A 26,608-nucleotide genomic window follows, 5' to 3' on the forward strand; every position below is an offset into this window, starting at 1 on the left:
ATACTTCTTATTAGTGCAGGTCGGTTGGGATTGTAAATTGTCCTTGTTTTGATATAGCTGCCATATAAACCGGTCTTGTGTCTTGACTTTTTGAGCTTCTAAAGGGCGCATTTTTTTCCGATGTGGTGTTTTGGTATGACTTCCATCAACTGTGTTAAGTACGGTTCAAATCGGATCATAGCCTGATATAGCTGCCATACAAACCGATCTCTCGATTAGATTTCTTGAGCTCCTAGAGGGCGCAATTCTTATACGATTTGGCTAAAATTTTGTACATATCGGTTTAGTATAATTTTCAACAACTGTGCCAAGAATGATCTAAATGGGTTCATAAAATTATATAACTGCCATATAAACCAATCTCCCTTTTTGACGTCCTGAGCCTTTGAAGGGCGAAATTGCAGTGCAAATGCAAATTTTGCCCATGAACATTCCATTAATGAGCAGGGGCAAACTTATCACATATCAATGAGTACAGTCCGATTCAAGTTTAGCTCAATGATAAGGGGCCTCTTTGGAGAGAAGATTTAAACACAATAGCTTGGTACCACACAAATGTTGCCAGCATTAGATGGGGAAAACCGCCGCTGAAAATTTGTTTCTGATGATCTCGCCAGGACTCGAATCCAGACGTTCAGCGTCATAGGCGGGTATGCTAACCTCTGCGTTACGGTGGCGCAATTACTGCCTGAAATTTTGTAGGTGGTATTTTTCTATGACTTCTTACAGCCAAGTACTATCCATATCGGTCAACAACATGATATAGCTCATGTATATTTGAAAAAGCCATTCATTCAGCCTGGCCGAACTTAACCCGCTTTTACTCCTTTTTGCACATGTAGGTTCAAGGGTTAATGAATTATATCAATGAATTAAATTGAAATTCAAATAGGAAAAATAAAAAAAGCATTTAAACTTTCAAGCTATTAATTTTGTTAAGCTAAATATTTAGGCAAATAATGAAGCTTTTGTTTCTACCCACATTATTTCCGGACAATATTCCATTTAGGTGAAACCCTTTAGCATGCAATTTATAAAATATTCAATTTGCTGACTGCTGTGCAATTCGTGGAAATCAGACTCGGAGTAATTTAATATTAAATATAATGAGATTTATTTGCATTATAAATCAATTTCATGAAATTTTATTTAAATTAAATTAAATTCTATTTAATGACAATGATATTTACAACCAACAAAATATTGCGTTTTTTTCAATGGAATGCCTATTTAGAGTCCATCTAGATGTACAAATGTTAGTATGTCAACTAAAAGCGTTAAGTAAAGCGTGCTAAGTTCGGCAGCGTCGAATCTTATGTACCCTCGCATTTGTCGAGTTCTTTTCCCGGCATCTCTTCTTCAAAAAAGGATCAAAGAAAAGATTTGCTCTGCCATTAGAGCGATATCAAGATATGGTCCGGTTCGGACCACAATTAAATTATATGTTGGAAACCTGTGTAAAATGCCAGCCAATTCGAATAAGAATTGCACCCTTTGGGGTCTCAAGAAGTAAAATAGAGAGATCGATTTATATGGGAGCTGTATCAGGCTATAGACTTATTCAGACCATAACAAACACGTATGTTGATGGTCATGAGAGAATCCGTCGTGCAAAATTTCAGGCAAATCAGATAATAATTGCGACCTCTAGAAGCTCAAGAAGACAAGATCCCAGATCGGTTTATATGGCAGCTATATCAGGTTATGAACCGATTTGAACCTTATTTGGTACGGTTGTTAAAAGGCATAAAAAATACGTTATGCAAAATTTCGGCCAAATCGGATAGGAATTGCTCCCTCTAGAAGCTCAAGAAGTCAAGTGACCAGATCGGTTTATGTAACAGCTATATCAGGTTATGGACCGATTTCAACCATACGTGGGGCAGATGTTGGACATCATAACAAAACTCGTTGTGCAAAATTTCATTCCAATCGGATAAGAATTGGCTCAAGAAATCAAGACCGTGATCGGCTTATATGGCAGCTATATCAAAACATGGACCGATGTGGCCCATTTATCGTGCTTTCGACAGACAGACGGACAGACATGGCTAGATCGACATAAAATGTCACTACGATCAAAAATGTATGGGGTCTCAGACGAATATTTCGAGAAGTTACAAACAGAATGACGAAATTAGTATATCCCATTCTATGGTGAAGGGTATAAAAACGTCCATATGTATATACCTTTCAAGCTTATGTTTTATGGTCGTTGGGTCAAAGTTTATTACATTTTAAAGGTGTATCAATATAGTTTGTTGCATAGGGAATTTTAAACAGTTTCATTAGCAACAACAATTCGACAAAATTTAATATGTAAAATATTTTTACCTTGAAAAGATTTACTCCAGGACAAATAGAGTTTTAAACAAATATGTAAAATTTACAAAATGTGAATGTTTTAGTTAATCTTGCCTTAAATGTAACAACGGTAAGGCAGATATACCTTTGTTACATTTAAGGCAAGATTCTTTTTTACATCAAGCCACATTAAAAACAATATCCATGATAGTTAAATGTACAAAGGGCATTTCTACACTAGATGTAGTCTTTAGGAATAAGAAAGGACATATCGAGATAGTTTTTTGGTCTAGTCAGAGTAGTGTCTATGCAACCAATATCTTTGGAATTAGAGAAATGGCAAATGGTATGGATATAATGTCTTAAGGCTTAAAGAGCGCAAAGCAGCTTAATTTTTGTATGTTAAAAATGTTAACCAGCAATATGTAGAGAGAGGAAGTAAATTCCGGGGTATGCATCTTGGGTATAAAACAGTTTCCAAAAATTTTCGATGACTTCTTGTTTCTTGTATATAAACCTCACCTTCTGATCTCAAAAATCAAAATGGTTTCGTTGGTTGTGTGGCACGTAGCGCCATCTTGTAGAAAATAAACGTTGTCCATACCAATTGTATTCAACTCCAACCATAAAAAATCATTAATCATGACTCGATAGAAAAATCTATTCATCGTAACTGTTGATTCCACCACTTTTTCTCCTGGATTTTTCGAGCCACAGATGCGACGATTTTGATTGTTCATGTAAACACCGAGGTGGAAATGGGCCTCAACAGTCAAGATGATTTTTTGATTTCGGCGGAAACTGTGACTGCAGGTTTTTCACCATTTTCATACCCACCACCGAAGGATGGGGTATATTCATTTTGTCATTCCGTTTGCAACACATCGAAATATCCATTTCCGACCCTATAAAGTATATATATTCTTGATTAGCGTAAAAAATTAAGGCGATCTAGACATGTCCGTCCGTCTGTCTGTTGAAATCACGCTACAGTCTTTAAAAATAGAGATATTGAGCTGAAACCTAGCACAGATTCTTTTTTCGTCCATAAGCACGTTAAGTTCGAAGATGGGCTATATCGGACTATATCTTGATATGTCCCCCATATAGACCGATCTGCCGATTTAGGGTCTTAGGCTCATAAAAGCCACATTTATTATCCCATATTGCTGAAATTTGCGACAGTGAGTTGTCTTAGGCCCTTCGACATCCTTCGTCAATTTGGAACGGATCGGTACAGATTTGGGTATAGCTGCCATATAGCCCGATCCTCCGATTTAGAATCTTAGGCCCATAAAAGCCACATTTATTATCCGATTTCGTTGAAATTTGGGACAGTGAGTTATGTTGGGCTATTCGATATCCTTCATCAATTAGGTCCAGATTTCGGTCTAGATTTCGATATAGCTGCCATATAGACCGATCTTCCGATTAAGGGCCTTGGGCCCATAATAGCCACATTTATTATCCGATTTCACTGAAATTTGGGACAGTGGGTTGTGTAAGGCCCTTCGACAGCCTTCGTCAGTTTGGCTCAGATCGGTCCGGATTTGGATATAGCTGCCATATAGACCGATCCGCCGATTTAGGGTCTTAGGCCCAAAAAAGGCGCACTTATAGTCCGATGTCGCCGAAATTTGGGACAGTGAGTTAAGTTAAGCCCCCTTGACATACTTCTGCATTATGCCACAGATCGCCCCAGATTTGGATATAGCTGTCATATGACCGATTTCTCGGTTTTAGGTTTGGGCCATAAAAAGCGCATTTATAGTCCGATGTTGCCGCAATTTGGGACAGTGAGTTGTGCTAGGCCCTTCGACATCCTTCTTCAATTTCACTCAGATCGGTCTAGATTTGGATATAGCTGCCATATAGAACGATCGCTCGATTTAATGTTTTGGGCCAATAAAAGGCGCATTTATTGTCCGATGTTGCCGAAATTTGGACAGAGAGTTAAGTTAAGCCCCTCTTCATATTCTGCAATTTGTTCTAGATCGATCAAGATTTGCAAATAGCTGCCAGTCTTGACCCAATAAAACAAGCATTTATAATCCGATATAACTGAAATTTGACACGTTGACTTTCGATATACATACATGTTGTATATGGTTCAGATCGGTTTATTTTTATACCCTCCACCATAGGATATACTAATTTCGTCATTCTGTTTGTAACTACGCGAAATATTCGTCTGAGACCCCGTAAAGTATATATATTCTTGATCGTCGCGACATTTGATGTCGATCTAGGCATGTTCGTCCGTCTGTCCGTCCGTCCGTCCGTCTGTCTGTCGAAAGCACGCTAACTTCCGAAGGAGTAAAGCTAGCCGCTTGAAATTTTACACAAATACTTCTTATTAGTGTAGGTCGGTTGGTATTGTAAATGGGCTATATCGGTCCATGTTTTGATATAGCTGCCATATAAACCAATCTTGGGTCTTGACTTCTTGAGCCTCTAGAGTGCGCAATTCTTATCCGACTGGAATGAAATTTTGCACGACGTGTTTTGTTATGACATTCAACAACTGAGCCTAGTATGGTTCAAATCGGTCCATAACCTGATATAGCTGCCATATAAACCGATCTTGGGTCTTGACTTCTTGAGCCTCTAGAGTGCGCAATTCTTATCCGATTGGAATGAAATTTTGCGCGACGTGTTTTGTTAAGATATTCAACAACTGTGTCGGGTATGGTTCAAATCGGTTCATAACCTGATATAGCTACCATATAAACCGATCTTGGGTCTTGACTTCTTGAGCTTCTAGAGGGCGCAATTCTTATTCGAATTAGCTGACATTTTACACCGGTCTCCAACATATAATTTAATTGTGGTCAAAGCCGGACCATATCTTGATATCGCTCTAAAATCAGAGGAAATCTTTTCATATATCCTTTTTTGCCCAAGAAGAGATGCCGGGAAAAGAACTCGACAAATGCGATCCATGGTGGAGGGTATATAAGATTCGGCCCGGCCGAACTTTGCACGCTTTTACTTGTTATATATAGCTACTAAAAAAAACCACAATTGAACAATGACTTATAATTATTAGTATGTGGTCCAAATCAGATCATATTTCGATATAACTGCTATGGGACATACGGTGTGCAACTTTCACCGAATTTTGATGAAAGGTGTCTTACATATATACCCGAGGGGGTGGGTATCAAAAGCTTGGCCGCCGAACACATGCTATCACTTGCCGCACCGATTTGACATGAGTGACCTCGTAGTCCTATGTGTCCCGTTATGACACCAATAGGACTTCCTTCATACTTCCTTTCAGTAATAGCCTCGTCCTCTCAGGATCTGAATCATCTTATTGGTCTTCGCCGTCCTACCGCCAAACCCTTATCGGTGGCAGTGCCCTGGCGTTTATCGATAAATCGTCTGCCTTTTCAGTCCCCCTTACTCCGTTATGGCCCGGCTTTCAAACGCTGCGGATTGTGCCATCCTCAGAGGGTGTTATTCTCCTTTTTACACTGCAAGACTGTTCGTGACCTTACCCTCCTGGCCCGTCTACATAGTGCCCAACATCTGCGAGCCTTCTCAGTACGCTCCTGAATGTGATACTTCCAATTAAGTTTCTTATCCAAGATCACTCCTAAGTATTTGACCTTGTAAGGTATCGAAATAGTTCTATTGAGGAAACGTGGGCGTCAAATTGCCCCACCTTCGTCTTCCTTGTGAACTGGCATATTTCTGTCTTCTCTGGGTTAATATTGAGACCCCTTGGTCTCAATGTCCCTGAAACCAGTGGAGACTTTGTATACTTCACTTGAACTTTTTTGTATGGATTTTTGAGCACTATTCAGCAAAAAAAAGGATTTTGAAAGCCAGACTAGAAATGAAGATTTGGCAGCCAGAACCAATTTTTGGAAATGCCGAGGTAATCAATTTTAGGGCCCTGCCAAGAAGCGCCCGAAATACCTGGGGCGTTGATATTTGGCACAATGACCTCAGCTCTAACCATTTTTTCTATTCTATATATATTTTTATATATATCTAAAGGTGAGAGCGAAGTGCGTAGCGAAGAGGTAAACATGTACACCTATGTTGTCGTACGCTAGACGTCCAATCTTGGCGGAGCATCAGAGAAAAATTGTAGCTGTGGTTATTGCTAATGCTGGCTACATTTGTGACGATTGTGCCGTTTGAAAAAGTTGTGTGGCAGCCATTTAAAAACTTTTGCCGAAAGAGGTGTCCCACTGCCCTACACCCTTCGGACTCGCCTGTAAAAAGGAGGCGCCTTATCATTGAGCTAAAACACGAACTAGACAGCACTCAACGATATGTGAGAAGATTGCCACTGTTGCTTAATGGAAAGTTCCTGGCAAATTTGCATTTTCTGAGGTGGTGGGTATTCAAAATTCGGCTTGACCCAAAGTAATGCCTTTTTACTTCTTCAATTTTCTTTTAAACTTTCGAGTTGAGTTTGATTCAGGATATAGAAATAACTTTTAAAAGGAGAAAAAAACAGCAACAAATAAACACAAAGGCACAGGAAAAGTAAAAATTAAAAAAAAAGAGAAATGAAAATGTAATTGGTTTTCGCAACCTTCTTTAATATTCATGTTTGCAAAATGTACCGAATGACTCATTTCACACTTTTAACATTTTCCGTTTTTTTTTGCACACCGGTTGCCGGTTGTCATAGAGTTTTACAGCATAATGCTGTTGTCATTTCTCCTGTCACCAACTAACTACGCATTGGTTTGAAAATTTGTTTTTGTTCGACTAACACGAGTGTGTTTGTGGTCATTATAAACTGTCGGTTCGATGAATTCGTTTCAACTTTGGTTTATTTTCATTTAAATTAGTTTTGGAAACTTTTATTTGGAGCTTAGTTTTCGTTGCATTACACCCTTAAATACAAATCATATTTAATCGCATTGATGGACGTATTCAAAAAAAAAAAAAAAAAACAACAACAACATTAACACCACTTTAATTAAAAAAAATTAGTGCGAACGTCCGGCCCACTGGGCATACTTCATTTTCAGTCCCTATGAGAGTAGCTAGGTTTACATCTAACAGATTTTTGTACCCTCCCCCATAGGATGGAGGAGTACCACCAAATTCTGGAATGTGGGGGTTTGGTCGTGGTTCTTCAGATAGTACCTCAACCAGTAATAAGTCAAGGTTATATACCTACAAATTCTTTCAAAACAACGTTTAAACAGTGATTGCGAAAAACAACACAAAACACCGATGTAAACATAATCACAAGGCAACCGTTCATTAGCAATGTTCTACTGGTCCACAGAGGGAATTGTAGTCTATGCACCAGCTGACCAACAACCTATGCAATAAGCAAAGTTCAAATGGTCTGCAGAGAGAGTTGTAGATAAAGTGCCAAAGCTCATGTGAGAGGCAAATAAATAAGGACAACGATTAATAAAAACTGACAACTACTGCTCAAAGGCCAAGTTCTACTGTTCCGCGCAGGGAGTCGTAGAATATGATGCCGTAAATTAACTACAAAGTGATCAATAATTAGGGCAATGAATCCCAATTATAAAATAAACAAAATAAACGAGGCTTTCACTTTGTATACAATCTTATCAATATCAATTTCCTCGTAACGTGCAATGGATCACTTAAACATATAGCAGGACATAAGCCATTGTATCTAGCACATAAGGCTCTCAATGGGTTACTTATCTCATAATTAGTTCTCGCGAGCGACAAACCAAAGGGTTCAAAATAGTGAGTTCTCCGAGAAGGAATATAAAATGTTATGATGATCTTAACATAAAAAGATGGGCTATATCGGACTATATGTTGATATAGCCCTCATATAGACCGATACGTCGATTTAGGGTCTTAGGCCTATAAAATCCACAATTATTATCCGATTTTGCCAAAAATTGGGACAGTGAGTTGCGTTGGTCCGTCGACATCTTTCTTCAATTTGGCCTAGATCGGTCCAGATTTGCCATATAGGCCGATCTCTCGAATTAAGACTTTGGGCCTATAAAAGACTCCTTTATTATCCGATGTTGCCGAAATTTGAGACAGTCAGTTGTGATACGCCCTTCGACATCCTTATTGAATTTGGCTCAGATCGGTCCAGATTTCAATATAGCTGCCATATAGACCGATCTCTCGATTTAAGGTTTTGGGCCAATAAAAGGCGCATTTATTATCCGATGTTGCCGAATTTTGAGACAGTCAGTTGTGATACGCCCTTCGACATCCTTCTTGAATTTGGCTCAGATCGGCCCAGATTTCAATATAACTGCCATATAGACCGATCTCTCGATTTAAGGTTTTGGGCCAATAAAAGGCGCATTTATTGTCCGATGTCGCCGAAATTTGGGACAGTGAGTTGTGTTGGGCCCTTTTACATTCTTCTTCAATTTGGTTAAGATCGGTTTAGATTTAGATATAGCTGCCGTATAGACCGATATCTCGATTTAAAGTCTTGGCCCCTTAAAAGGCGCATTTATAATCCGGATTCACTGAAATTTGAAACGGTGACTTATGTTAGGTTTTTCAACATCCGTGTCGTATGTGGTTCAGATCGGTTTATTTTTAGATATAGCTACTAAAAAGATCAACATTTTGTTTTACACAATTGATCAACTTATTAGTATTTGGTCCAAATCGGAACATATTTCGATATTGTTGCTATGGGGCATAATATATTCATTAATGACAACATTATTGCATATTACCCAAAATTTGATAATGTGGTACTCTTCGAGAAAAGCGTTGTGCAAAAATTTGGCAAGGTTGGTCGAAAAATGCTCTTGCAGTGGCTCTAGATATATCGGTGATATACATGTATGACAGCTATATGTAAATCTGAACCGATTTCTATGAATTCATCATGTCGAGAAGCAAGAGAAAATAAATCCTGTCATATTTCGAGAGAATCAATAACAAATGACCATTTTTGCAATATAACTGCAAATCGGACGAGAATATATATATGAGAGCCATGTCTATATCTGAACCGATTTCGAGCAAACTTTATAGACATTGTGGAAGTCGTCGAGGAAAGCGTTGTACAAAATTTTGGGAAGATTGGTCAATGAATGCGCTTCACCAGTAATGTCGAGAGTCATTAGAAAATATTTCCTGTCAAATTTCGGGAAAATCGGATAACAAATGACCATTTTATTGCAATATTACTGCAAATCGGACGAACATATATATATGGGAGCTATACCCAAATCAGAACCGACTTTTTCCAATTTCAATGGGGTTCGTCTCTAAGCCGAAAAACATGTCCATACCAACTTTGAAGACGATCGGATGAAAATTGCGACCGGTAGTTTGTATGGACAGACAGACAGACGGACATAGCTAAATCGAATCAGAAAGTTATTCTAAGTCTTCCTTTTGGGTGTTACAAACTAATTCATTAAATTAAATATACCCTGTACCACAGTAGTGGTGTAGGGTATAAAAATATGGTATTGGGTATCAGGGGGCCGTGCACCACTTCAAAACCCTTCAAACGGATATGAAAACCTATCAAGACAATATGAGACGCAAATTAAAGGAATTTGGGAAAAGAACTCAACAAGAAAAACAAAAGGAGAATTGGACCGATAAGAACGATATGCAATTCAACTGGGAGGTATGCCTAATACAATGGAATATGAATTTGATATCAAAATTTGGCAAATGCAAATGCAAATTTTTCCCATGAAAATTCCACTAAGAAACAGGGGCAAACTTCTCACATATCAATGAAAGCAGTCCGTTTCAAGTTTAAGCTCAATGATAAGGGCCTCCGATCCGAGTCCGAACGGCGACACCTCTTTGGAGAGAAGTTTTACATGACATAGTACCTCACAAATGTTGCCAGCATTAGGAGGAGAAAACCACCGCTGAAAAGTTTGGCACCTCCCCTAAAAGCATCCCAAAAGGAAAACGTGATCTAGGTAGTATGCTAATCAATTGAGAGCTGTATTTGAGCAAAGAGTAAAAATGTAACTTAAAATTTGACAGCAAGCGTTGTAAGCCGATCGAAGCTTGTCGGCCGATTTATACAATATGAGGCTCAAATAAAAGATCTTTGGAACAGGAGTACGATTCTGATATCAATTTTGACAGAATGCGTCTAGGGTGCCACCCCGCTCATACAAAAATCCCCCATAACTAACATGTAGGTCGACCGGACAATATAGACTAAAAAGTAGAGAACCAATTTTAGACCCCATGTGTGCGAGGCACTCTTAATACCCCCTAACGGGACAACATAGGTCTAAAATCAAAAGACTTTGGAAGTACTGTACGCATGAAATGAGGTTAAAATGAAACTCAAATGAAGGAAACTTGATATGGTAGAGTACCAGTCATACATCCAAATTTGGAGTTTGGTTGATCCAGAAAGGATTAAAGCTGATGTATAGGATACAATATGTATTTGATTAACACATGCCATAAACAAATAAAGTAATACAGATCCAAGAAAATTTGGAGAAGCTCTCAATTTGAAAAAGCGACTTTTAGGTGTAGCGTATAACTTTCTGACATTCGTTGACATCACAAACATACAAGTCGGGCTAAATGACATTTTGTGAAATGTGTCATATACAGTTAGGAGTGGGGCAAATGGCTATAGTATGGACAAAGATAAATCCTTTGAGCTCCGCAGTAATAAAAGTAACCTCAGCGATTGCATAGTTGTCTGTGAAAACAATTATTTTTTTCATAGGATAATAAAATTTAGTCACACATGCATATTTAGCTTCTTCTGGGTTACATGCTGTTGTCATATAGCTGAATATGAAATGGGGAAAATGACAAAACAGTAATGAAATAGTACTGCACTGACTTGCTACAGATGCTAGATGCCTCAACTGGGCTACCATAGTTGTTGATGTACACACAGCAAAGTCCTACTCTTTCAGCACGACTCCCATTAATATCCCAAAGGCGGATGAGAAATTTCCCCCGAAACCAACCAATGTAATTACCCTCAATGGCTCAATCAATGGTTGTTTTTCAAAAAATGGAAAAGTGCCGAAAACATGTCACACACATATGTGTTGATGTCAAGAATATCCAAGTACTTGAAGAAGTTAAACAGAATTTTCCGCCTGAGTTGACCTTGACCTAAAATTAAATTAACAGATACAAAATTCTTCGAATTGTATATACCATTATTTTGATGTCATTATTTCGCAAATTTGTCTTGGCCATTATATATTCTTAGCATGTTCACTTACAACGGCAATATTAACTTCGTACTCTGCTGTTTTTTTTTTTTTGCCTGGGAAAAATATGTCTAGATATGGCTGTGAATTGATAAAATAATTTTGAACGTTTCTCTAAGAAGTTCTCATACCAAAATTGACTGCTGGTTTTCTACTCAATCAGGCGTACGACACCTGCTATCGAGCAATAACGCAGCAAAATAACACAATTAGATGGGAGCAGTGGGGCGGAGTTTGATGGCACCGTCAATTGCTTTAGATATACGAGTATGTATTTTTGGAATAGTTTCGCTGCCGAAAAAATAATTTGCCTTTTGAGAGACAAACATAGATAATAATACCCCATAGTGCTACCGTAGTACAGTGTACATTTGTTTGTAAATTGAAAAGTATTCGGATTGAATCAGAATCACTTTCTGATTCGATTGAGCTATGTCTGTCTGTCCATCCATGTTAATTTGTACACACATTACATGTCGCAATTTTCATTAGATCGTCTTCAAATTTGGCAAAAGTAACTGGAAAATATCGGTTCAGATATTTGAACTAATATTTCAATAGTAAACCCAGAAAAATATACCTTACCATCGCGGTATAATCGAGGCGGCGATAGGAAACCCGGAAGTAAGGGAAGAGGTTTCCGATCGAATACCTAAGATGAACCTTGAGGTCGAGTGCGAGGGACTGCTGCCAGCGGCACAGTTTTGGATTGACGGAACTCTGGTAACATCTGGAAGATCATGTTACACGGATGGATCAAAGCTAGAGGACAGAGTGGGCCAGGGCCTACATTGAGAACCCATGGACTGAGATCTGTCTTAGACTACCTGACCATAAAACGATCCTTCAGGTGGAAATCCGGGCCATCAAGGAATGCGTAAGATGGTGTGGTGCTTACGCGAGGACGCACAATGGGATGGTGAAAAAATTAGTGCAAATAAGTCTACCATTTTGGAACAGATATCTTCATGAATATTTACACGGTTATAGCTGAGGTGCTATCCAATTTTATTTCAGAGCCCTAGAAGGCCCAGGGGCCCATTGGTGGGCCTTCAAATTTGATCATCTCGGCCCTACAAAATTTTGTTCGGGCTGTCAAAAGCGCATTCATGGTCCGATTTTCAAACTGTTATATTGCAAACATATAAGTAATGAACAAACTGCATCCCTTGGTACACAATTATAATTTCGACATAATTTGTGTGACAGAACCCTAGTATTGCCGTCTGAAAGATCATGTTACACGGATGACAGAGTGGTGGAGAGAGAGAGAACCCAGGGACTGAGATCTGTTTAAGACTGCCTGACTATAATACGGTCCTGAAGGCGGAGATCCGAGCGATCACGGAATGTGCGAGGTAGTGTGGTACTAATGCGAGGACGTCGAGAGTGAACATCTTTACGGCAGTAAATTTGCCATAAGGGCAATAAAAACCAGGAGGGTAAGGTCATGAACAGTCTTTCAGTGTAAGAAGGAGATTAACGGCTTCTATGAGGATGGCACAATCCACCTCGTTTGAGTGACGGGCCATAACGGAGTAAGGGGAAATGAAAGGGCAGACGATTTGGCAGTGAAGGCCAGAGAATTGTCGTCGATAAACTTGGTTTAGGACGGCGAAAATCCTATGGGGTGATCCGGAACGTGAGAGGACAAGGCTCTTACTGAAGGAAGTAAGAAGGAGGTCAGTATAGCTATTTGTGTCATAACGGAACACATAGGACTACGAGCTCACTTTTGGAAAACGGTGCGGCAAGTGATAGCATGTGTAGGGTATGTGGGGAAGATGATGAGACTTTGGAGCATTTCCTTTGTTATTGCCCGGCTTTCCCGACTAACAGTCAGCGGTACTTAGGTGGGGACACGATACCAGATATGAACCAACTTAAGAAAGTGGCATGGAAACAAAAAAGGATTTTTTAAGTATCACGGAATTCCTAACTTAAGATTTTTTTTCGAGGTTACTTTTTAGTATTAAGAGGGCACAACAAGGCGATTAATGGCTTAGGTGTATGTCCACCCTCTTTTCAACCTAACCTACCGTAACCTGAATGGCATGACAAGTATGGTCCACATCGGTAAATAACTAGGTGATTTTTAACTATTGTCATTTAGGCAATACAGGTTTAAACAGCTCACTCACGTTTCGTGTTTTGTTTTACTGTCAAACATCTCCAGTCTATGACATAACTTGGTCTATAATTTAGGCGCGAATCGTCTCACAAACGAATAAATCTTGCAAATTATTGAATTTTATTATGAAAATGCGTGCTCGGTTAATAAAGTTTATCGCGCGCTTCTTCCATATTACGATGAAGCTAATTTCCGACTCAAATGGTACTTGAATAAGCAGAATTTTCGATTTTGGAGTGAAGATCAGTGCGAACCATTGCAAGAGCTACCAACGCTTCCAGAAAAAGTCACAGTTGGGTGCGGTTTATGGGCTGGTGGCATCATTGGACCGCACTTCTTCAAAGATGATGCTATTCGTAAAGTAACTGTGAATGTTGAGCGCTACTATGAGATGACATCCAACTTTTTCTTGCCCAAAATGCAATAGCTTGGCTTCCATGGCATGTTGTTTCAACAAGACGGTGCACGCGTAACGATGGGCTTATTGAGAGACGAGTTCGGTGAACATTTCATTCCACGTTCGGGACCGGCCAATTTAACGCCTTTAGACTATTTTTTGTGTGGCTATGTTAAAACTCATATGCATATAGAAAAGCCCACTTAAATTGACGCATTGGAAGACAACATTGAAGCATTTATTCATGAGATACTGGCAGAAATGTTGGAAAGAGTATGCCAAAATTGGACTAAGCGGATGGACAATTTGAGGCGCAATCACGGTCAACATGTGGATGAAATAATCTTCAAACATTAAATTATATGAAACGTGCTATCGATTCAAATAAAGATTTCATGCATTTTTCTGAATTTTATGTGTTTCTTTTTTTATTTGAAAATTTTTCTGTTGCTCCTAAAAAATTACCCTTTATTTGAAAAAGTTATTCAGGAACTTGACAAATGCGATCAATGGTGGAGGGTATATGAGATTCGGCACGAATGTTACGTGCTTTCGACAGATGGACTAGCGGACGGACATGGCTAGATCGACTTAAAATGTCATGATGATTAAGAATGTTTGTACTTTATGGAGTCATACATGAATATTTCGATGTATGGCAAACGGAATAACGAAAATAATATACCCTTTGGTGGAGGGTATTATAAAAAATATATCTTGATCTTCTTCCTTTTGACAGAACTCCAAAAGGAAAATTTTAGTCCAATACGAACTGCATCCACTGGAAATTAGAAAAGTTAAATTGGGAGTTCGGTTTGGGAGCTATATTAGTTACGGGACCCATTTGGATTATGTTTGACATAGGTTTGAACGTTGTAACATCCTTTTCTTTCAGTACTCAAGGTATTTTATCAATCTAACCAAATTTTGTCGGGGAGAATAAAACTGATCCTTATATAATGTCACGGTTTCGTAAGACACCAACATAATTCTTTGAGAAAAGTAAGATATTTTAGAAATTTTTAGATATTTTGCCTTTTAAAGCAGCCCATTATGTATTGATTGCCATTTGTCCTGAAGTTATTAACATCAAAGGCAATTGTTCACACATGTTTATGACAATTGTTCTTTGAATGTGCCAAAGATGTCTAAAGTATTGGATATAAAAGTTTCTTTAGGGCTGAGTTTGACGCCGTTTGTACACATTTGCCATCTTGAAGATCTTGGCAATGCCCAATTACACTCATAGTTAGATGTCGTGGCCATGTACTGGCGTCATAGCCCCATCTTATATTGATTTTCTCCTCGCTTTAACTCCTTTGACATCTCTTTGAATTGGCATTTGCAGATAATAATAATTATGCATATATAAGGACGTAATTTGCAAATTATTCCCCATCTGTTTGTTATGTATAAAACATAAACATGTATATTTACAACCTTAATTGCCAGAGAACGCAAACCACAGACCATTGTTAGTAACGCGAATAAAAAGGAGTCAAACACAACGATGATAATGAGACCTTTTGAAGACGAACACAAATCCACTTGTCCGCAGTGGTTATCGACGGCGCAGACGCTGACGCCAGCTTTCTGTCTTTGAATGGCCACTTTAACGGAAGCAATTAAACAAATTGTTTTCTTAAATTAAATTCAGTCCAATGCTATGATCCAATGACGATACCCTTTTTGTTTTAACATTCCCTTTAACTTCTTTTATTTGCAGATTGTTGAAACTCATTTCGGAGGAATTAATTGAATACTGAACACTACATAATGTGCGGTAAGTAAGAGCAAAAAAACAAAAAAGGGAAAACACCGTCAAGTTTTTCATTTCAATGGAACACCATCACATCGAAGTGAGAAGCGAGCGATATGGTATTTAAACGCGTAAACCCATGACAAATTTTAATTAATGGAAAAATAATGAAATGACAAAATTTTGAAACACTTCGGGGTATATGTATGTGACTATGCTCTCACCCCAACCATCTGTAACCGTCGCGGGCGCTCAGACCATCACGCAATTGATAGCACAAATTGAAATAAAGAAGAGCGCTCGAAATGCCTAATTGCATAAATGTTTGATAGTTTAATTAGGGTCTAAGTCAAATTTAACTTCACTTCAGGTGATTTGTTTGCACTTAATTATGCGCTTAATTTTTAAGTTAAAGATTTAAATTGATTCAGAATTGTCACTTTTCGAAAATTTATTAGCAACGAAGATGTATTTTGCTAAATTTTATATTTAAATCATTTCATTTAATATTTGAATGCTTTGTTTCGAGGAAAACTCTTTATTAGGTTTGGCTGAAAGAGTGTGCGGATTTTAATCCGCTCAATGCCACGAGGATATGCGCATAATACGCCAATAATCGGCTTGCTGTGCACTCTATTCGGCTTTTCAGGTGAATAACTGTCAAACTCCATATTGAAAAACGCCTAAGCTAAAAACATGTGAAATAAATAAATGCCATTTTTGCGATAATGGCTTAGAAGGAGCACTTAAAAACAATTAATCCTACACGCAAAAAAATAATTCGTTTTACATAAAGGAAATTTTCGCCAAGTAAACTTCTTTTCTGAAAAACGGTAAACTTTGTTTACGATAAAAGTACATGCATTTGCGATAAATTATTGCAAGAATTTGTGACAATTATAAACGATGCCAATACCTTTAATTCTTGGTATATATAGAACACGTTATTCGGGGTTTCAACTAGTTTTTCTTTATTTATAAATTAACTAGCTGATCCGGGCTCGCTCCGCTGCGCCTTCTTTTACTTTATATGGAGCAAAAGTTTCCGTGGAATATTTATTTTCGACAATTAAAGAGCTTTTAGTGAAATACCATGCTACGAAAATAGTATATCGCTTGACTAACAGTTTAACAATATAAGTGCCTTTATCTGAATCCCATATGATCTTTATTGGTCTACGAATTTAAGTTTGGATGTAAGGTGTACTCCATTCTTAAAATACTTTATTTCAGCCCGACCTTTAGGGGTGTTTTCGGGAGTAAGATGGTCCCCCAGACACTTGGCCCTGAATAAATGTCAGCATGGTGCTCTTCTATCAAATACCAATTATTTAAACCCCATACTGCCATTGGCTTAAGAGGAGTTTACAGGATGAGGCGTCCCCCAATCCCATAGCCCCAAAATAGGTTATCAAATTCGTTTTCTAATCTCAAATACGTTTCATTTGAGCCACATATTGGCATGGTCGAAAAATCTCCCAAATACCTTTCATTTGAGCCCCATATTGCGATGGTCAGTAAAATATTGCTGTTTGTGGGGTATTTTGGGAATGGGGTAGACACCCAGAAAATTGGTCCCGAAAATGTTTATCAAGTCTTGCTCTACCCCCAATTCCTTTAATTTAAGCTCCACATTGACATGGTCGGTAAATATGCCCGATTTAGGGGTGTTTTGGGGATTGGGGTGGTACCCCAAACACTAAGCCCGGAAAATATATCAGCAACATGCTCTATTCTCATATATCTATGTATCATTTATTTGAACCCTATATTGCCATTGACCTCAATATTGGATATCAAATTAGTTTTCTAATCTCATTTAAACTCCTTATTGCAAAAGTCAGCAAATATGTCCGGTTTGGGGTATTGGCTCTAAAAACTATAAATATTTAGTTCCACTCTCTTAAAGACCCAAATTGTCTTGGTGAACAAATACGTCTTACTTGGGGGTTGCTATGGTGGTGGGACGTCCACTAGACAGTTGGCCCCTAATGTTGATATCAGATACGTGGTCTACTCCCACATACCTTTAATTTGAGCCCCATATTTCCATAGTTGGCAAATATGACCGGCTTGGGGGGTGTTTTGTGGGATAGGCGGCTACTCAGTGAGTTGGCTTTAAAAATATATTTAGGATTCGTGTTCCACATTAAAAACCCTCTTATTTGAGCCTCATATTGCAATTGTCAGCAAATACTTCCTATTTGGGTGTCGTTGTGGGGGTGGTGTGGCCCCATAGGCACTTTTCCCGAATATTGATATCAAATTCGTGCTTTACTCCCGAAGACCTTTTATTTGAGCTCCATATTGCTATGGTCGTAAATTTGTCCCCTTTGGGGGATGTTTTTGGTGAGAGGCGGATCCCCAAACACTTGGTCCCACATTTGGATATCAGATTCGAATTCTACACTCAAATACCTTTTATTTAAGCCCCATATTCCCATGGTCAGTAAATAAGTCCAGTTTGGGGGGTGTTTTGGGTAAGGGGTGGACCCCCAGAAACGTGGTCCAACATGTGGATATCAGATTTGTAGTTAACTCGCAAATACCTTTCATTTGATTCCCATATTGCCATGGTTGGTAAATATGTCCGATTTAGGGGTGTTTTGGGGCTTGGGGTGGTCCCTCTAGCACTTGGACCGACAATTGGATATCAGATACGTTTTCGTATCCTAAATACCTTTCATTTGAGTCCCATATTGTCGTGATTGGTCTAAATATATGTTTGGTAGGTTTTAGAGTGAGGCAGCCCCTCTAGGTACCCCATCCAAATTTTTATTTTTAGGGTACTATATGAGAGCACACAAAATTTCGCTTAAACCGCACCACCCATCTCCGAAATCTGGCGTTTCTGAAAATTAGGGTAAGGGGGAGGGTCCGCCCCCCTTCAGGTATCAAAAAATGTAGTACCCTATTTTCACCACGGGGTCATTATGCACCATCCGTGAAAATGTTAAGAAAATCGGTTCAGCCGTTTCTATAAGGAACACACAAACAAACAAACCTACAAACAAACACGAATTGATTTTTATATATAAGAAGATTAAACTTCAAACGTTTACTGTTAAACATTTAACATAATTCAAATCTTTCAGAGTATGTTTGGATTTATTTCGATGTTATGATACACAAATATATTAAAACTTTCCGTTTTGTATTATTATGTACTGTATTCCTTATGTTCTAAAAAACAAGACAAAAATGTTGTTGTTGTTTTCGCACATTTAAATTAAACTACTTTGTGATGTGTATTACTTTATCGTGTAAATGTAACCAAACTATGTATGTGTCTTAGACTTTCTTGTAGTGTTAATAAAACAATTTAATTAATTAGTGTTAATTAAAATCCTTCAGAGTAGATTTGGATTTATTTCGATGTTATGATACACAAATATATTAAAAGCTTTCCATGTTGCACAAGGTTTTGTATTATAATGTACTGTATTCCTTATGCTCTAAAAAAAAAGTTGTTGTTGTTGTTTAGGCACATTTAAATTAATCTACTTTGTGATTCGTATTTCTTTATCGTGTAAATGTATCCAAACTATGTATGTGGCTTAGACTTTCTTGTAGTGTTTTCTTGTATTTGACAGCCATTTGTGTGTTCTAATGATGTTTGTTATTGGCCATACCAGTATTTTTGCACTGAAACTTTAAAAACTGGCACTTTCCGAGTTTACAATCTGCATTCGTCCGAGCTTCTTAAAATACTGTCTGCTCTTTACTCAGTCAAAACACAAAAGTGAAAAATGTGTGTGAAAATGTGTTTGCACCAGTGATGAGCACACAATTGCAATTATTTGCAAGCCTACGGGTCTGCTTGGGATTATTTTTTTGTTTACGAATAAAGTAATGTACAAAAGAGGGAGTATTTTTGCCAAAGACTAGTCTATACGCTCAAATACTCACCCTTTCTCTCTGGTGGGAGAGACACAGGAGAATAATTACGAAAGGTACACGAATAATCGTTTGCGCCTATAAAGGCTCTTTACAACTAAAGAGTTTTTTATTTTACAACAAAAGGGAGGTTCTTTTACCGTAGACGAATCTACTAAAGTGTATACAATAAATAATGATAGTTACGTTCAATAATACTACGTTTATGGCTAACGTTTGTTAAAGCGAAATATTACTTGGTTAAAATAAAAGCAAAACTTTGTGATAAAAGTATTTTGTTTGTCGTAAAAATTTCCCTAACGTTTTATTTTTTGCATGTAGTGTAATATAAATATAAGGTTGAGTTAGTACAAAAAATTTTATGTAATTATGTTATTTGATATTTTGTTAAACTTTTTCGCAACAATTTCGAAAGCTGAACAGAATACTCTGCGTTAATCAGAAAAGTAACCCCAAGGGGATCTTTGTCAAGAATTCCATGCTGCTCACAAAATCTCTTACCGTTTTTATACCCACCAAAATAGTATAGGGAGTATACACTTAGAGAAGTTCGTAGGTAAAAACAGCAAAAAAGAAAACCAGCAGAATACAATCTTACCAAATATTTTACAATTGAATAATGTTTTAATGATTTCAAATAACAGCGGCCTAATTATTTACTAAAATCATATTTATGCTGTACATTGACATACAGGGAATGCCTTAACTATCACTTAGATGTTCACAAAATTGAAAGTGTTTCCTTCAAAGATCGAAAATGTGTAATTTAAAATCAGCAGACCGTGTTTGCTGATATCAGCAAACTTAATCCTCTTGGTGTACTAATCTAGGCATTCCGTTCGTAACACCTCGAAATATTAATCTGAGACCCAATAAAGTATGCATTGTCTTTATAGTTTTGACATTTGAAGTCGATCTAGCTATGTCGGTCCTTTTGTCCCTCGATCTGTCGAAATCACGATAACGGTCGAACGCACAAAGCTGGCCACTCAGATACTTCTTGTTGATGTAAGACGTTGGCAAATACAAATATAATATAAATACCCTCCTCTTTCACGATCGAGATCCCCCAATTAGGATTTCATTGTCCTAGCAACCATTTCACAGTGCTAAATGCGCATTGTTTACTCATGCTCTTAACTCGAACTGCATCTTACGGAAAGGCTTCGCATTCACCAAGTTTATTGAAAACAATCTTTTGGCCTCTACGGTCAATTCATCAGACCTTTTATTCCCCTTTACTCCTAGTTGTTATACATAGGTCTGATGGCCAGTTTACTATGCGCAAAGATGTTCACACTCGATACCATACCACCTCAAGTATTTGGTGGTCATCCGGTTCTCTGCTGCGGGACTGTAATGTGTTCAGGCCGTCGGAAACAGATCTCAGTCGCTAGATCCTCAATGTAGAACCCCAGGCCTACTCTGTCCTTCGGATTTGATTTCTCCACACTATTCCAAATATAAATTGAGTTAATATGACTACTATTCTGAATGTCTTTCGGAAAAATTATATATTAGTCAAAGTCGACCAACTTAGGTTATACAACTTCTTCACGCGACACCTCTTGGGGGAAAAGTTTTTACAAGGCTTCTATGCATGGCATATTAGCTCAAAAATGTCGGCAGCATTAGCAGGGGATAACCACTGCTGAAAATGTTCTCTGACGTTCTCGCCAGGTTTCAAAAACAGCTCCGCTCCGTTAAAATAAAACAAGTAATAAGGCATTAAGTTCGGTCGGGCCGAACTTTGGCTGCCCACCACATCGGGTATATATGTAAACCCCATTTCGTCACAATCCGGTGAAAATTGGATAACTTATGCACCCAAATTCGGCACGGACATTGAGTGGTTTAATATATATAAGTCAATGTTGAATTTTGTATTTCAAATTTCAATAAAATTGGGTAACAAAGCTTCAGACCCTTGACCAGCATTTCGGTCATGACAGCTATATCTAAATACAATCCTATTTTACCATATTTGGTTCGGATGGCGGGTGGCCACTTTTCAATTTTCAGCGAAATTGGATAAAAAATAAAACTTTTTTAGGCTTCAGACCCTTTATCGGCAGATCGGTCTATATGGCAGCTATACCTAAATATAGTTCGATCTAATCCATACTTAGGTAAGATGTCGGGAGGATTAAAATATCCCACCGTTTTAAATGTCAGCCAAATCGGGTAATAAATAAAGCTTTTATGGGATTCAGACCCTTTATCGGGAGATCGCTCTATATGGAAGCTATATCTAAATAAAGTCCGATCTGAACAATACTTAGGTCTGATGTCGGGAGGCTTAAAGTAACCCACTGTTTCGAATTTCAGCTAAATTGGGTAATAAATAAAGCTTTTATGGGTTTCAGACCCTTCTTCGGCAGATCGCTCTATATAGCAGCTATATCTAAATATAGACCGATCTAATCCATATTTCGTTCAGATGTCGGGGGGTTTAAAATAACCCACAGTTTCAAATATCAGCGAAATCGGGTAATAAATAAAGCTGTTGTGGTCTTCAGACCCTTTATCGGGAGACCGCTCTATATGGCAGCTATATCTAAATATAGTCCGATCTGAACAATATTTGGGTCAGATGTCGGGGAGGCTTAAAATAACCCACTGTTTCAAATATCAGCGAAATCGGGTATATTCAAGATAATTGCTTCATTCGTTAAGAACCTGTCGTGTTTTCTACAGACAGATAGAGGGATGGACAGACATAACAAGTTCGACTTAAGATGTCATGACAATTAGGAATACATATACTATAGGTACGCTGATGTATACTTTAAGGTGTTGTTAACGAAATGACTTGGTATACCACCATTCGATGGTAAAGGGTTAAAGTGTTGCCTTTAATTAAATCGGGGGATCGGTATACATGGGCGCCTTAAAAATATATGGTCCGATGAAGACGGAGATCAAGAATATACATAATTGGAGTTTAATGTTGCTAGATGTTGCAAACGTAATAATTAATATACCACTTGTTTTATAATGGTGAGTACAAAAAGAAAATTGGAAAACAAGTAGACCACGCACCCACCACAATGGATTCCGCTTAAAAGTAGCGACATACATAGTTATACTTAACGTACCAAATTGCCAAACCAGGCAAAAACTTGTAGGAGTTGTAGAAGGCCAATCGTGAGATCAGCTATTGTGTTTAAGGCCAGAGGTGCCCAAAAGAAAATGAGATTGTATGCGTGTATTACTGTCCAAAACATTTTTAATTCTCTCCATGACTAAAAATTAAATAATTGGTCAGAACCAATGATGTTTCTTGAAAGTTAGCACAATATTATGATAATCAAATAACATTTTTTTCCTGTCAAGCGTTAAATCAGAAGAAAGCATTGTTTCTAGATTGAGCACAGAAAAATGATATGTATACCCATGCGTGTGTTTATTCGTTGCTGTCTCAACAACGACTGAAGCCTAGAGAATAAGAATATGTGTGAATTGATCATCTACGCTAGCGTGAAGAAATTTTTAGTCTTGTGCACCCCTGTTTAAGACCGATTTTGACATGGCTGTTAGAAGTCGTAACAAAACACTATATGCAAAATTTTCGGGGGCTCACGATATCAAATCGGGAGATCGGTTGATAGGCGAGCTATTTCCAAATCTGTACCAATTTGATCTTTTGCAATCCCCAAGTATGAAGTATGTTTGTAAAATTTCAAAAATTCTCGGAGCGGAGCGAAAAAAATTTACCGGAGCGGAAAAAGGCTGTCACCAAGTTACCTGATTTGACGATATGCCTTCTGAAGACGAAAGAGCATATGGTCTATTGGTTGCCATATATTTGCTTGCAATGTTTGCAAATGTGGTAGGGTGTGATTTTAGATGAACTGTAGTTACGAAGTCAACAACAATTGGCCCAATTTATATCATATTTTTTATATTTTTTAAATTGAACAAATAACAATCATTTGTTATGCAATAATACACATTGCATCGCTCCGCAATTACCATTAAATTTGCCGAAATAACCAAAAACCCAATTGGCTTTTTGCTAGGTGCTGCTGCTGAAGGTGGTTGTTTGTTCATTACTTCACTCTTTCCTAGGGCCTCTGCAACAGCTACGACTGCGACTGTGCCTGCCTTTAAAAATTTGGTATGAAGCTCAAACTCGTTGTGGTTATATTTATCTCAGACACGTTCACATTTAGCAAAAGCGGGTGTGTTACCAATTTCAATTCCACAGTAAGGCGAATGCTCCCTGACCAACTACCCTCCCGGTCCGCCCACATGCGATAGAAATAACGATATAGGAATCTAATAACAATCATACCGACAGCCAGATACACTCACACACATACAGTAACATTATTAAGCCAGCAAGTCAGTGAGTCAGTCAGTCGCAAATCACTGCAGACTTTAAGAGCAACCAAATTAGCAGCACAAGCTAAAGATATCCAAAGAAGAAACAACAAGAGACACCAACGAGTAATGAAATTAAAATAAAAATTATATGACACAAGTTTTGCAAGAAGTCAAACCTGAATTACATTCCATGAGGAAATCCACAATGAGAAACAGAAACCTGATTGAGGCTGTGCTACATAGCACAAAGCAAAAAAAAAAAGAGCCGCAAAGGAATCAACAACGAAGGCAGTACCTTGGCATGAGCTACGCAATGTTGCCACCTGTTAGTCACGAACTTACCGCTGTCAAATTTGTAATATGTGTAATGCACGCTGCTCGCATCTCATTAATTAGACGTATAACCTATAATTCTAATCAGTTAGATTTGGGAATAGATTTTATTTGTTATACCCTACACCCAAGGATGGGGGTATATTAATTTCGTCATTCTGTTTGTAACACCTCGAAATATGCGTCTAAGACCCCACAGAGTATATGTATATTCTTGATCGTTATGACATTTAAAGTCCATCTAGCCATGTCCGTCTGTCTGTCGAAATCACGCTAACTTTCGAAGGAGCAAAGCTTGGCGCTTGAAATTTTGCACAAATACTTCTTATCAGTGTAGGTCGGTTGGGATTGTATATGGTAAATCGTTCCATAACCTGATATAGCCGCCATATAAACCGATCTCCCGATTAGTTTCTTGAGCTTCTAGAGGGCGCACTTCTTATCTGATTTGATTGAAATTTTACATATGTCGTTTTGGTATGACTTACAACAACTGTGCCAAGTATGGTCAAAATCGGTTCATAACCTGATATAGCGGCCATATATACCAATCTCCCAATTTGACACTCTGAGCCACTGGAGGGCGCAATTTTTACTCGATTCGCCAGAAATTTTGCAGGTGGTATTTTTCTATGACTTCTAACAACCATGACAAGTACGATCCATATCGGTCAATAACTTGATGTAGCTCATACACATATTGAGAAAGCCATTCAAATAACTTGAAAAATGTAATGCATGGTGGAGGGTATATAAGATTCGTCCCGATCGAACTTAGCAAGGTTTTACTTGTTTTTGTAACCTGCACCACTACTATGGTACAGGGTATAATAACTCAGTGAATTAGTTTGTAACACCCAAAAGGAAAAGAGATAGACTGATGAGTATACCGATCGGCTCTGAATCACTTTCTGATTCGAATTAGTTATGTCCGTTTGTCTGCTCGTCTCTCTGTGTTAATTTGTGTACAAACAACAGGTCGCAATTTTCATCCGATCGCCTTCAAATTAGCAGCTCTACGAAGTTAGAATAGTGGAGTAAATTGAGATTGGATCACAACATGGAACAGGCAAAGAAAGCAAAGATGTCCGCTTTGGAGCAGCTTAAAAATTTTACAACTATCGTTGCTGATACCGGTGACTTTGAAAGCATGAAGCTTTACAAGCCCACCGATGCCACTACGAATCCTTCTCTTATCTTAAATGCTGCCAAAATGGAGCGTTATCAAGGCATCGTAGATAAAGCTGTCGAGTACGGCAACAAGACTGGAGGGTCTTCTGAAGAGAAAGTAGCTGAAGCCATGGATTATTTATGCGTACTATTTGGATGTGAAATTCTAAAAATTGTTCCCGGTCGCGTATCTACAGAAGTCGATGCACGTTTGTCGTTTGACACAGACAAGAGTGTTCAAAAGGCTTTGAAATTAATTGCCCTGCATGAGGATATGGGCATTAAAAAATATCGCATCCTTATAAAGTTAGCCTCTACCTGGGAAGGAATAAAAGCAGCAAAAATTCTCGAATCTGAGCACAATGTTAAATGTAACCTTACTTTGCTTTTTTTCTTTCGCTCAAGCTGTGGCATGTGCTGAGGCCAATGTCACCCTAATTTCCCCATTTGTTGGCCGAATTCTGGATTGGTACGTTGCTAACACCGACAAAAAGAAGTACGAGCCCCAAGAAGATCCTGGCGTTGTTTCGGTGACAAAAATCTATACATACTATAAAAAGTTCGGCTACAAGACCGACGTTATGGGTGCTTCCTTTAGAAATACGGGAGAGATTAAAGCTCTCGCTGGATGTGATTTGCTAACTATTGGGCCTTCATTGTTGAAAGAATTAGAGAACGATTCAGCTGAAATTGTTCCCCAATTGAGTGCTGAAAAAGCAGCCGAAGCAAATTTGGAAAAAATAAGCATTGACGAGCCAACTTTCAGATGGATGCTGAACGAGGATGCCATGTCGACTGATAAACTTTCTGAGGGTATACGCAAGTTTGCTGTCGATGCTGTGGCATTGGAGAATCTCATACGTAAACGTATTGAGTTATAAATGCACTTGTCATATGTCATATCGATTCATCAATTGGTACAGGAATTCCATTTTTGTTTTTCTCTCTTTTGTAAGAATAAAGTTTAACTAAAAGTTGTTTAAGAAGAAAAAAAAAAAAAAAACAAACAAAAAAAAAACAAACAAAAAAAAAATTTGGTACAGGCTTGTTTTTAGAGACGAAGACCATTGAAATTTGCAAAAATTGGTTCAGATTTGGATGTATCTACCATATAT

The 26,608-nt window shown here is 38.1% G+C and overlaps 2 protein-coding genes across 4 annotated transcripts in view; both read left to right on the top strand.

The window, feature by feature from the left end:
- Positions 1-26,608, top strand: part of LOC106089583 (glutamine--fructose-6-phosphate aminotransferase [isomerizing] 2) — a 626,017-nt gene that overhangs the window by 537,024 nt on the left and 62,385 nt on the right. For 2 of the 3 annotated variants that reach the window (XM_059362834.1, XM_059362832.1), the window contains exon 2: positions 15,731-15,788. In XM_059362834.1, the coding sequence (XP_059218817.1) occupies positions 15,782-15,788 (7 nt within the window). In that variant the 5' untranslated portion in view covers positions 15,731-15,781. The remainder of the gene's footprint in view (positions 1-15,730; positions 15,789-26,608) is intronic. The other variant, XM_013255466.2, reaches the window with a different exon arrangement.
- LOC131995070 (probable transaldolase) lies at positions 25,314-26,458 on the top strand. The gene is given in 2 exon segments (XM_059362836.1): positions 25,314-25,881; positions 25,883-26,458. Coding segments are annotated over 2 exon segments (990 nt in total). The 5' UTR covers positions 25,314-25,383; the 3' UTR covers positions 26,375-26,458.

The sequence above is a fragment of the Stomoxys calcitrans genome, chromosome 2, assembly GCF_963082655.1.
Source record: "Stomoxys calcitrans chromosome 2, idStoCalc2.1, whole genome shotgun sequence".
NCBI classification, from domain to species: Eukaryota; Metazoa; Arthropoda; class Insecta; order Diptera; family Muscidae; genus Stomoxys; species Stomoxys calcitrans.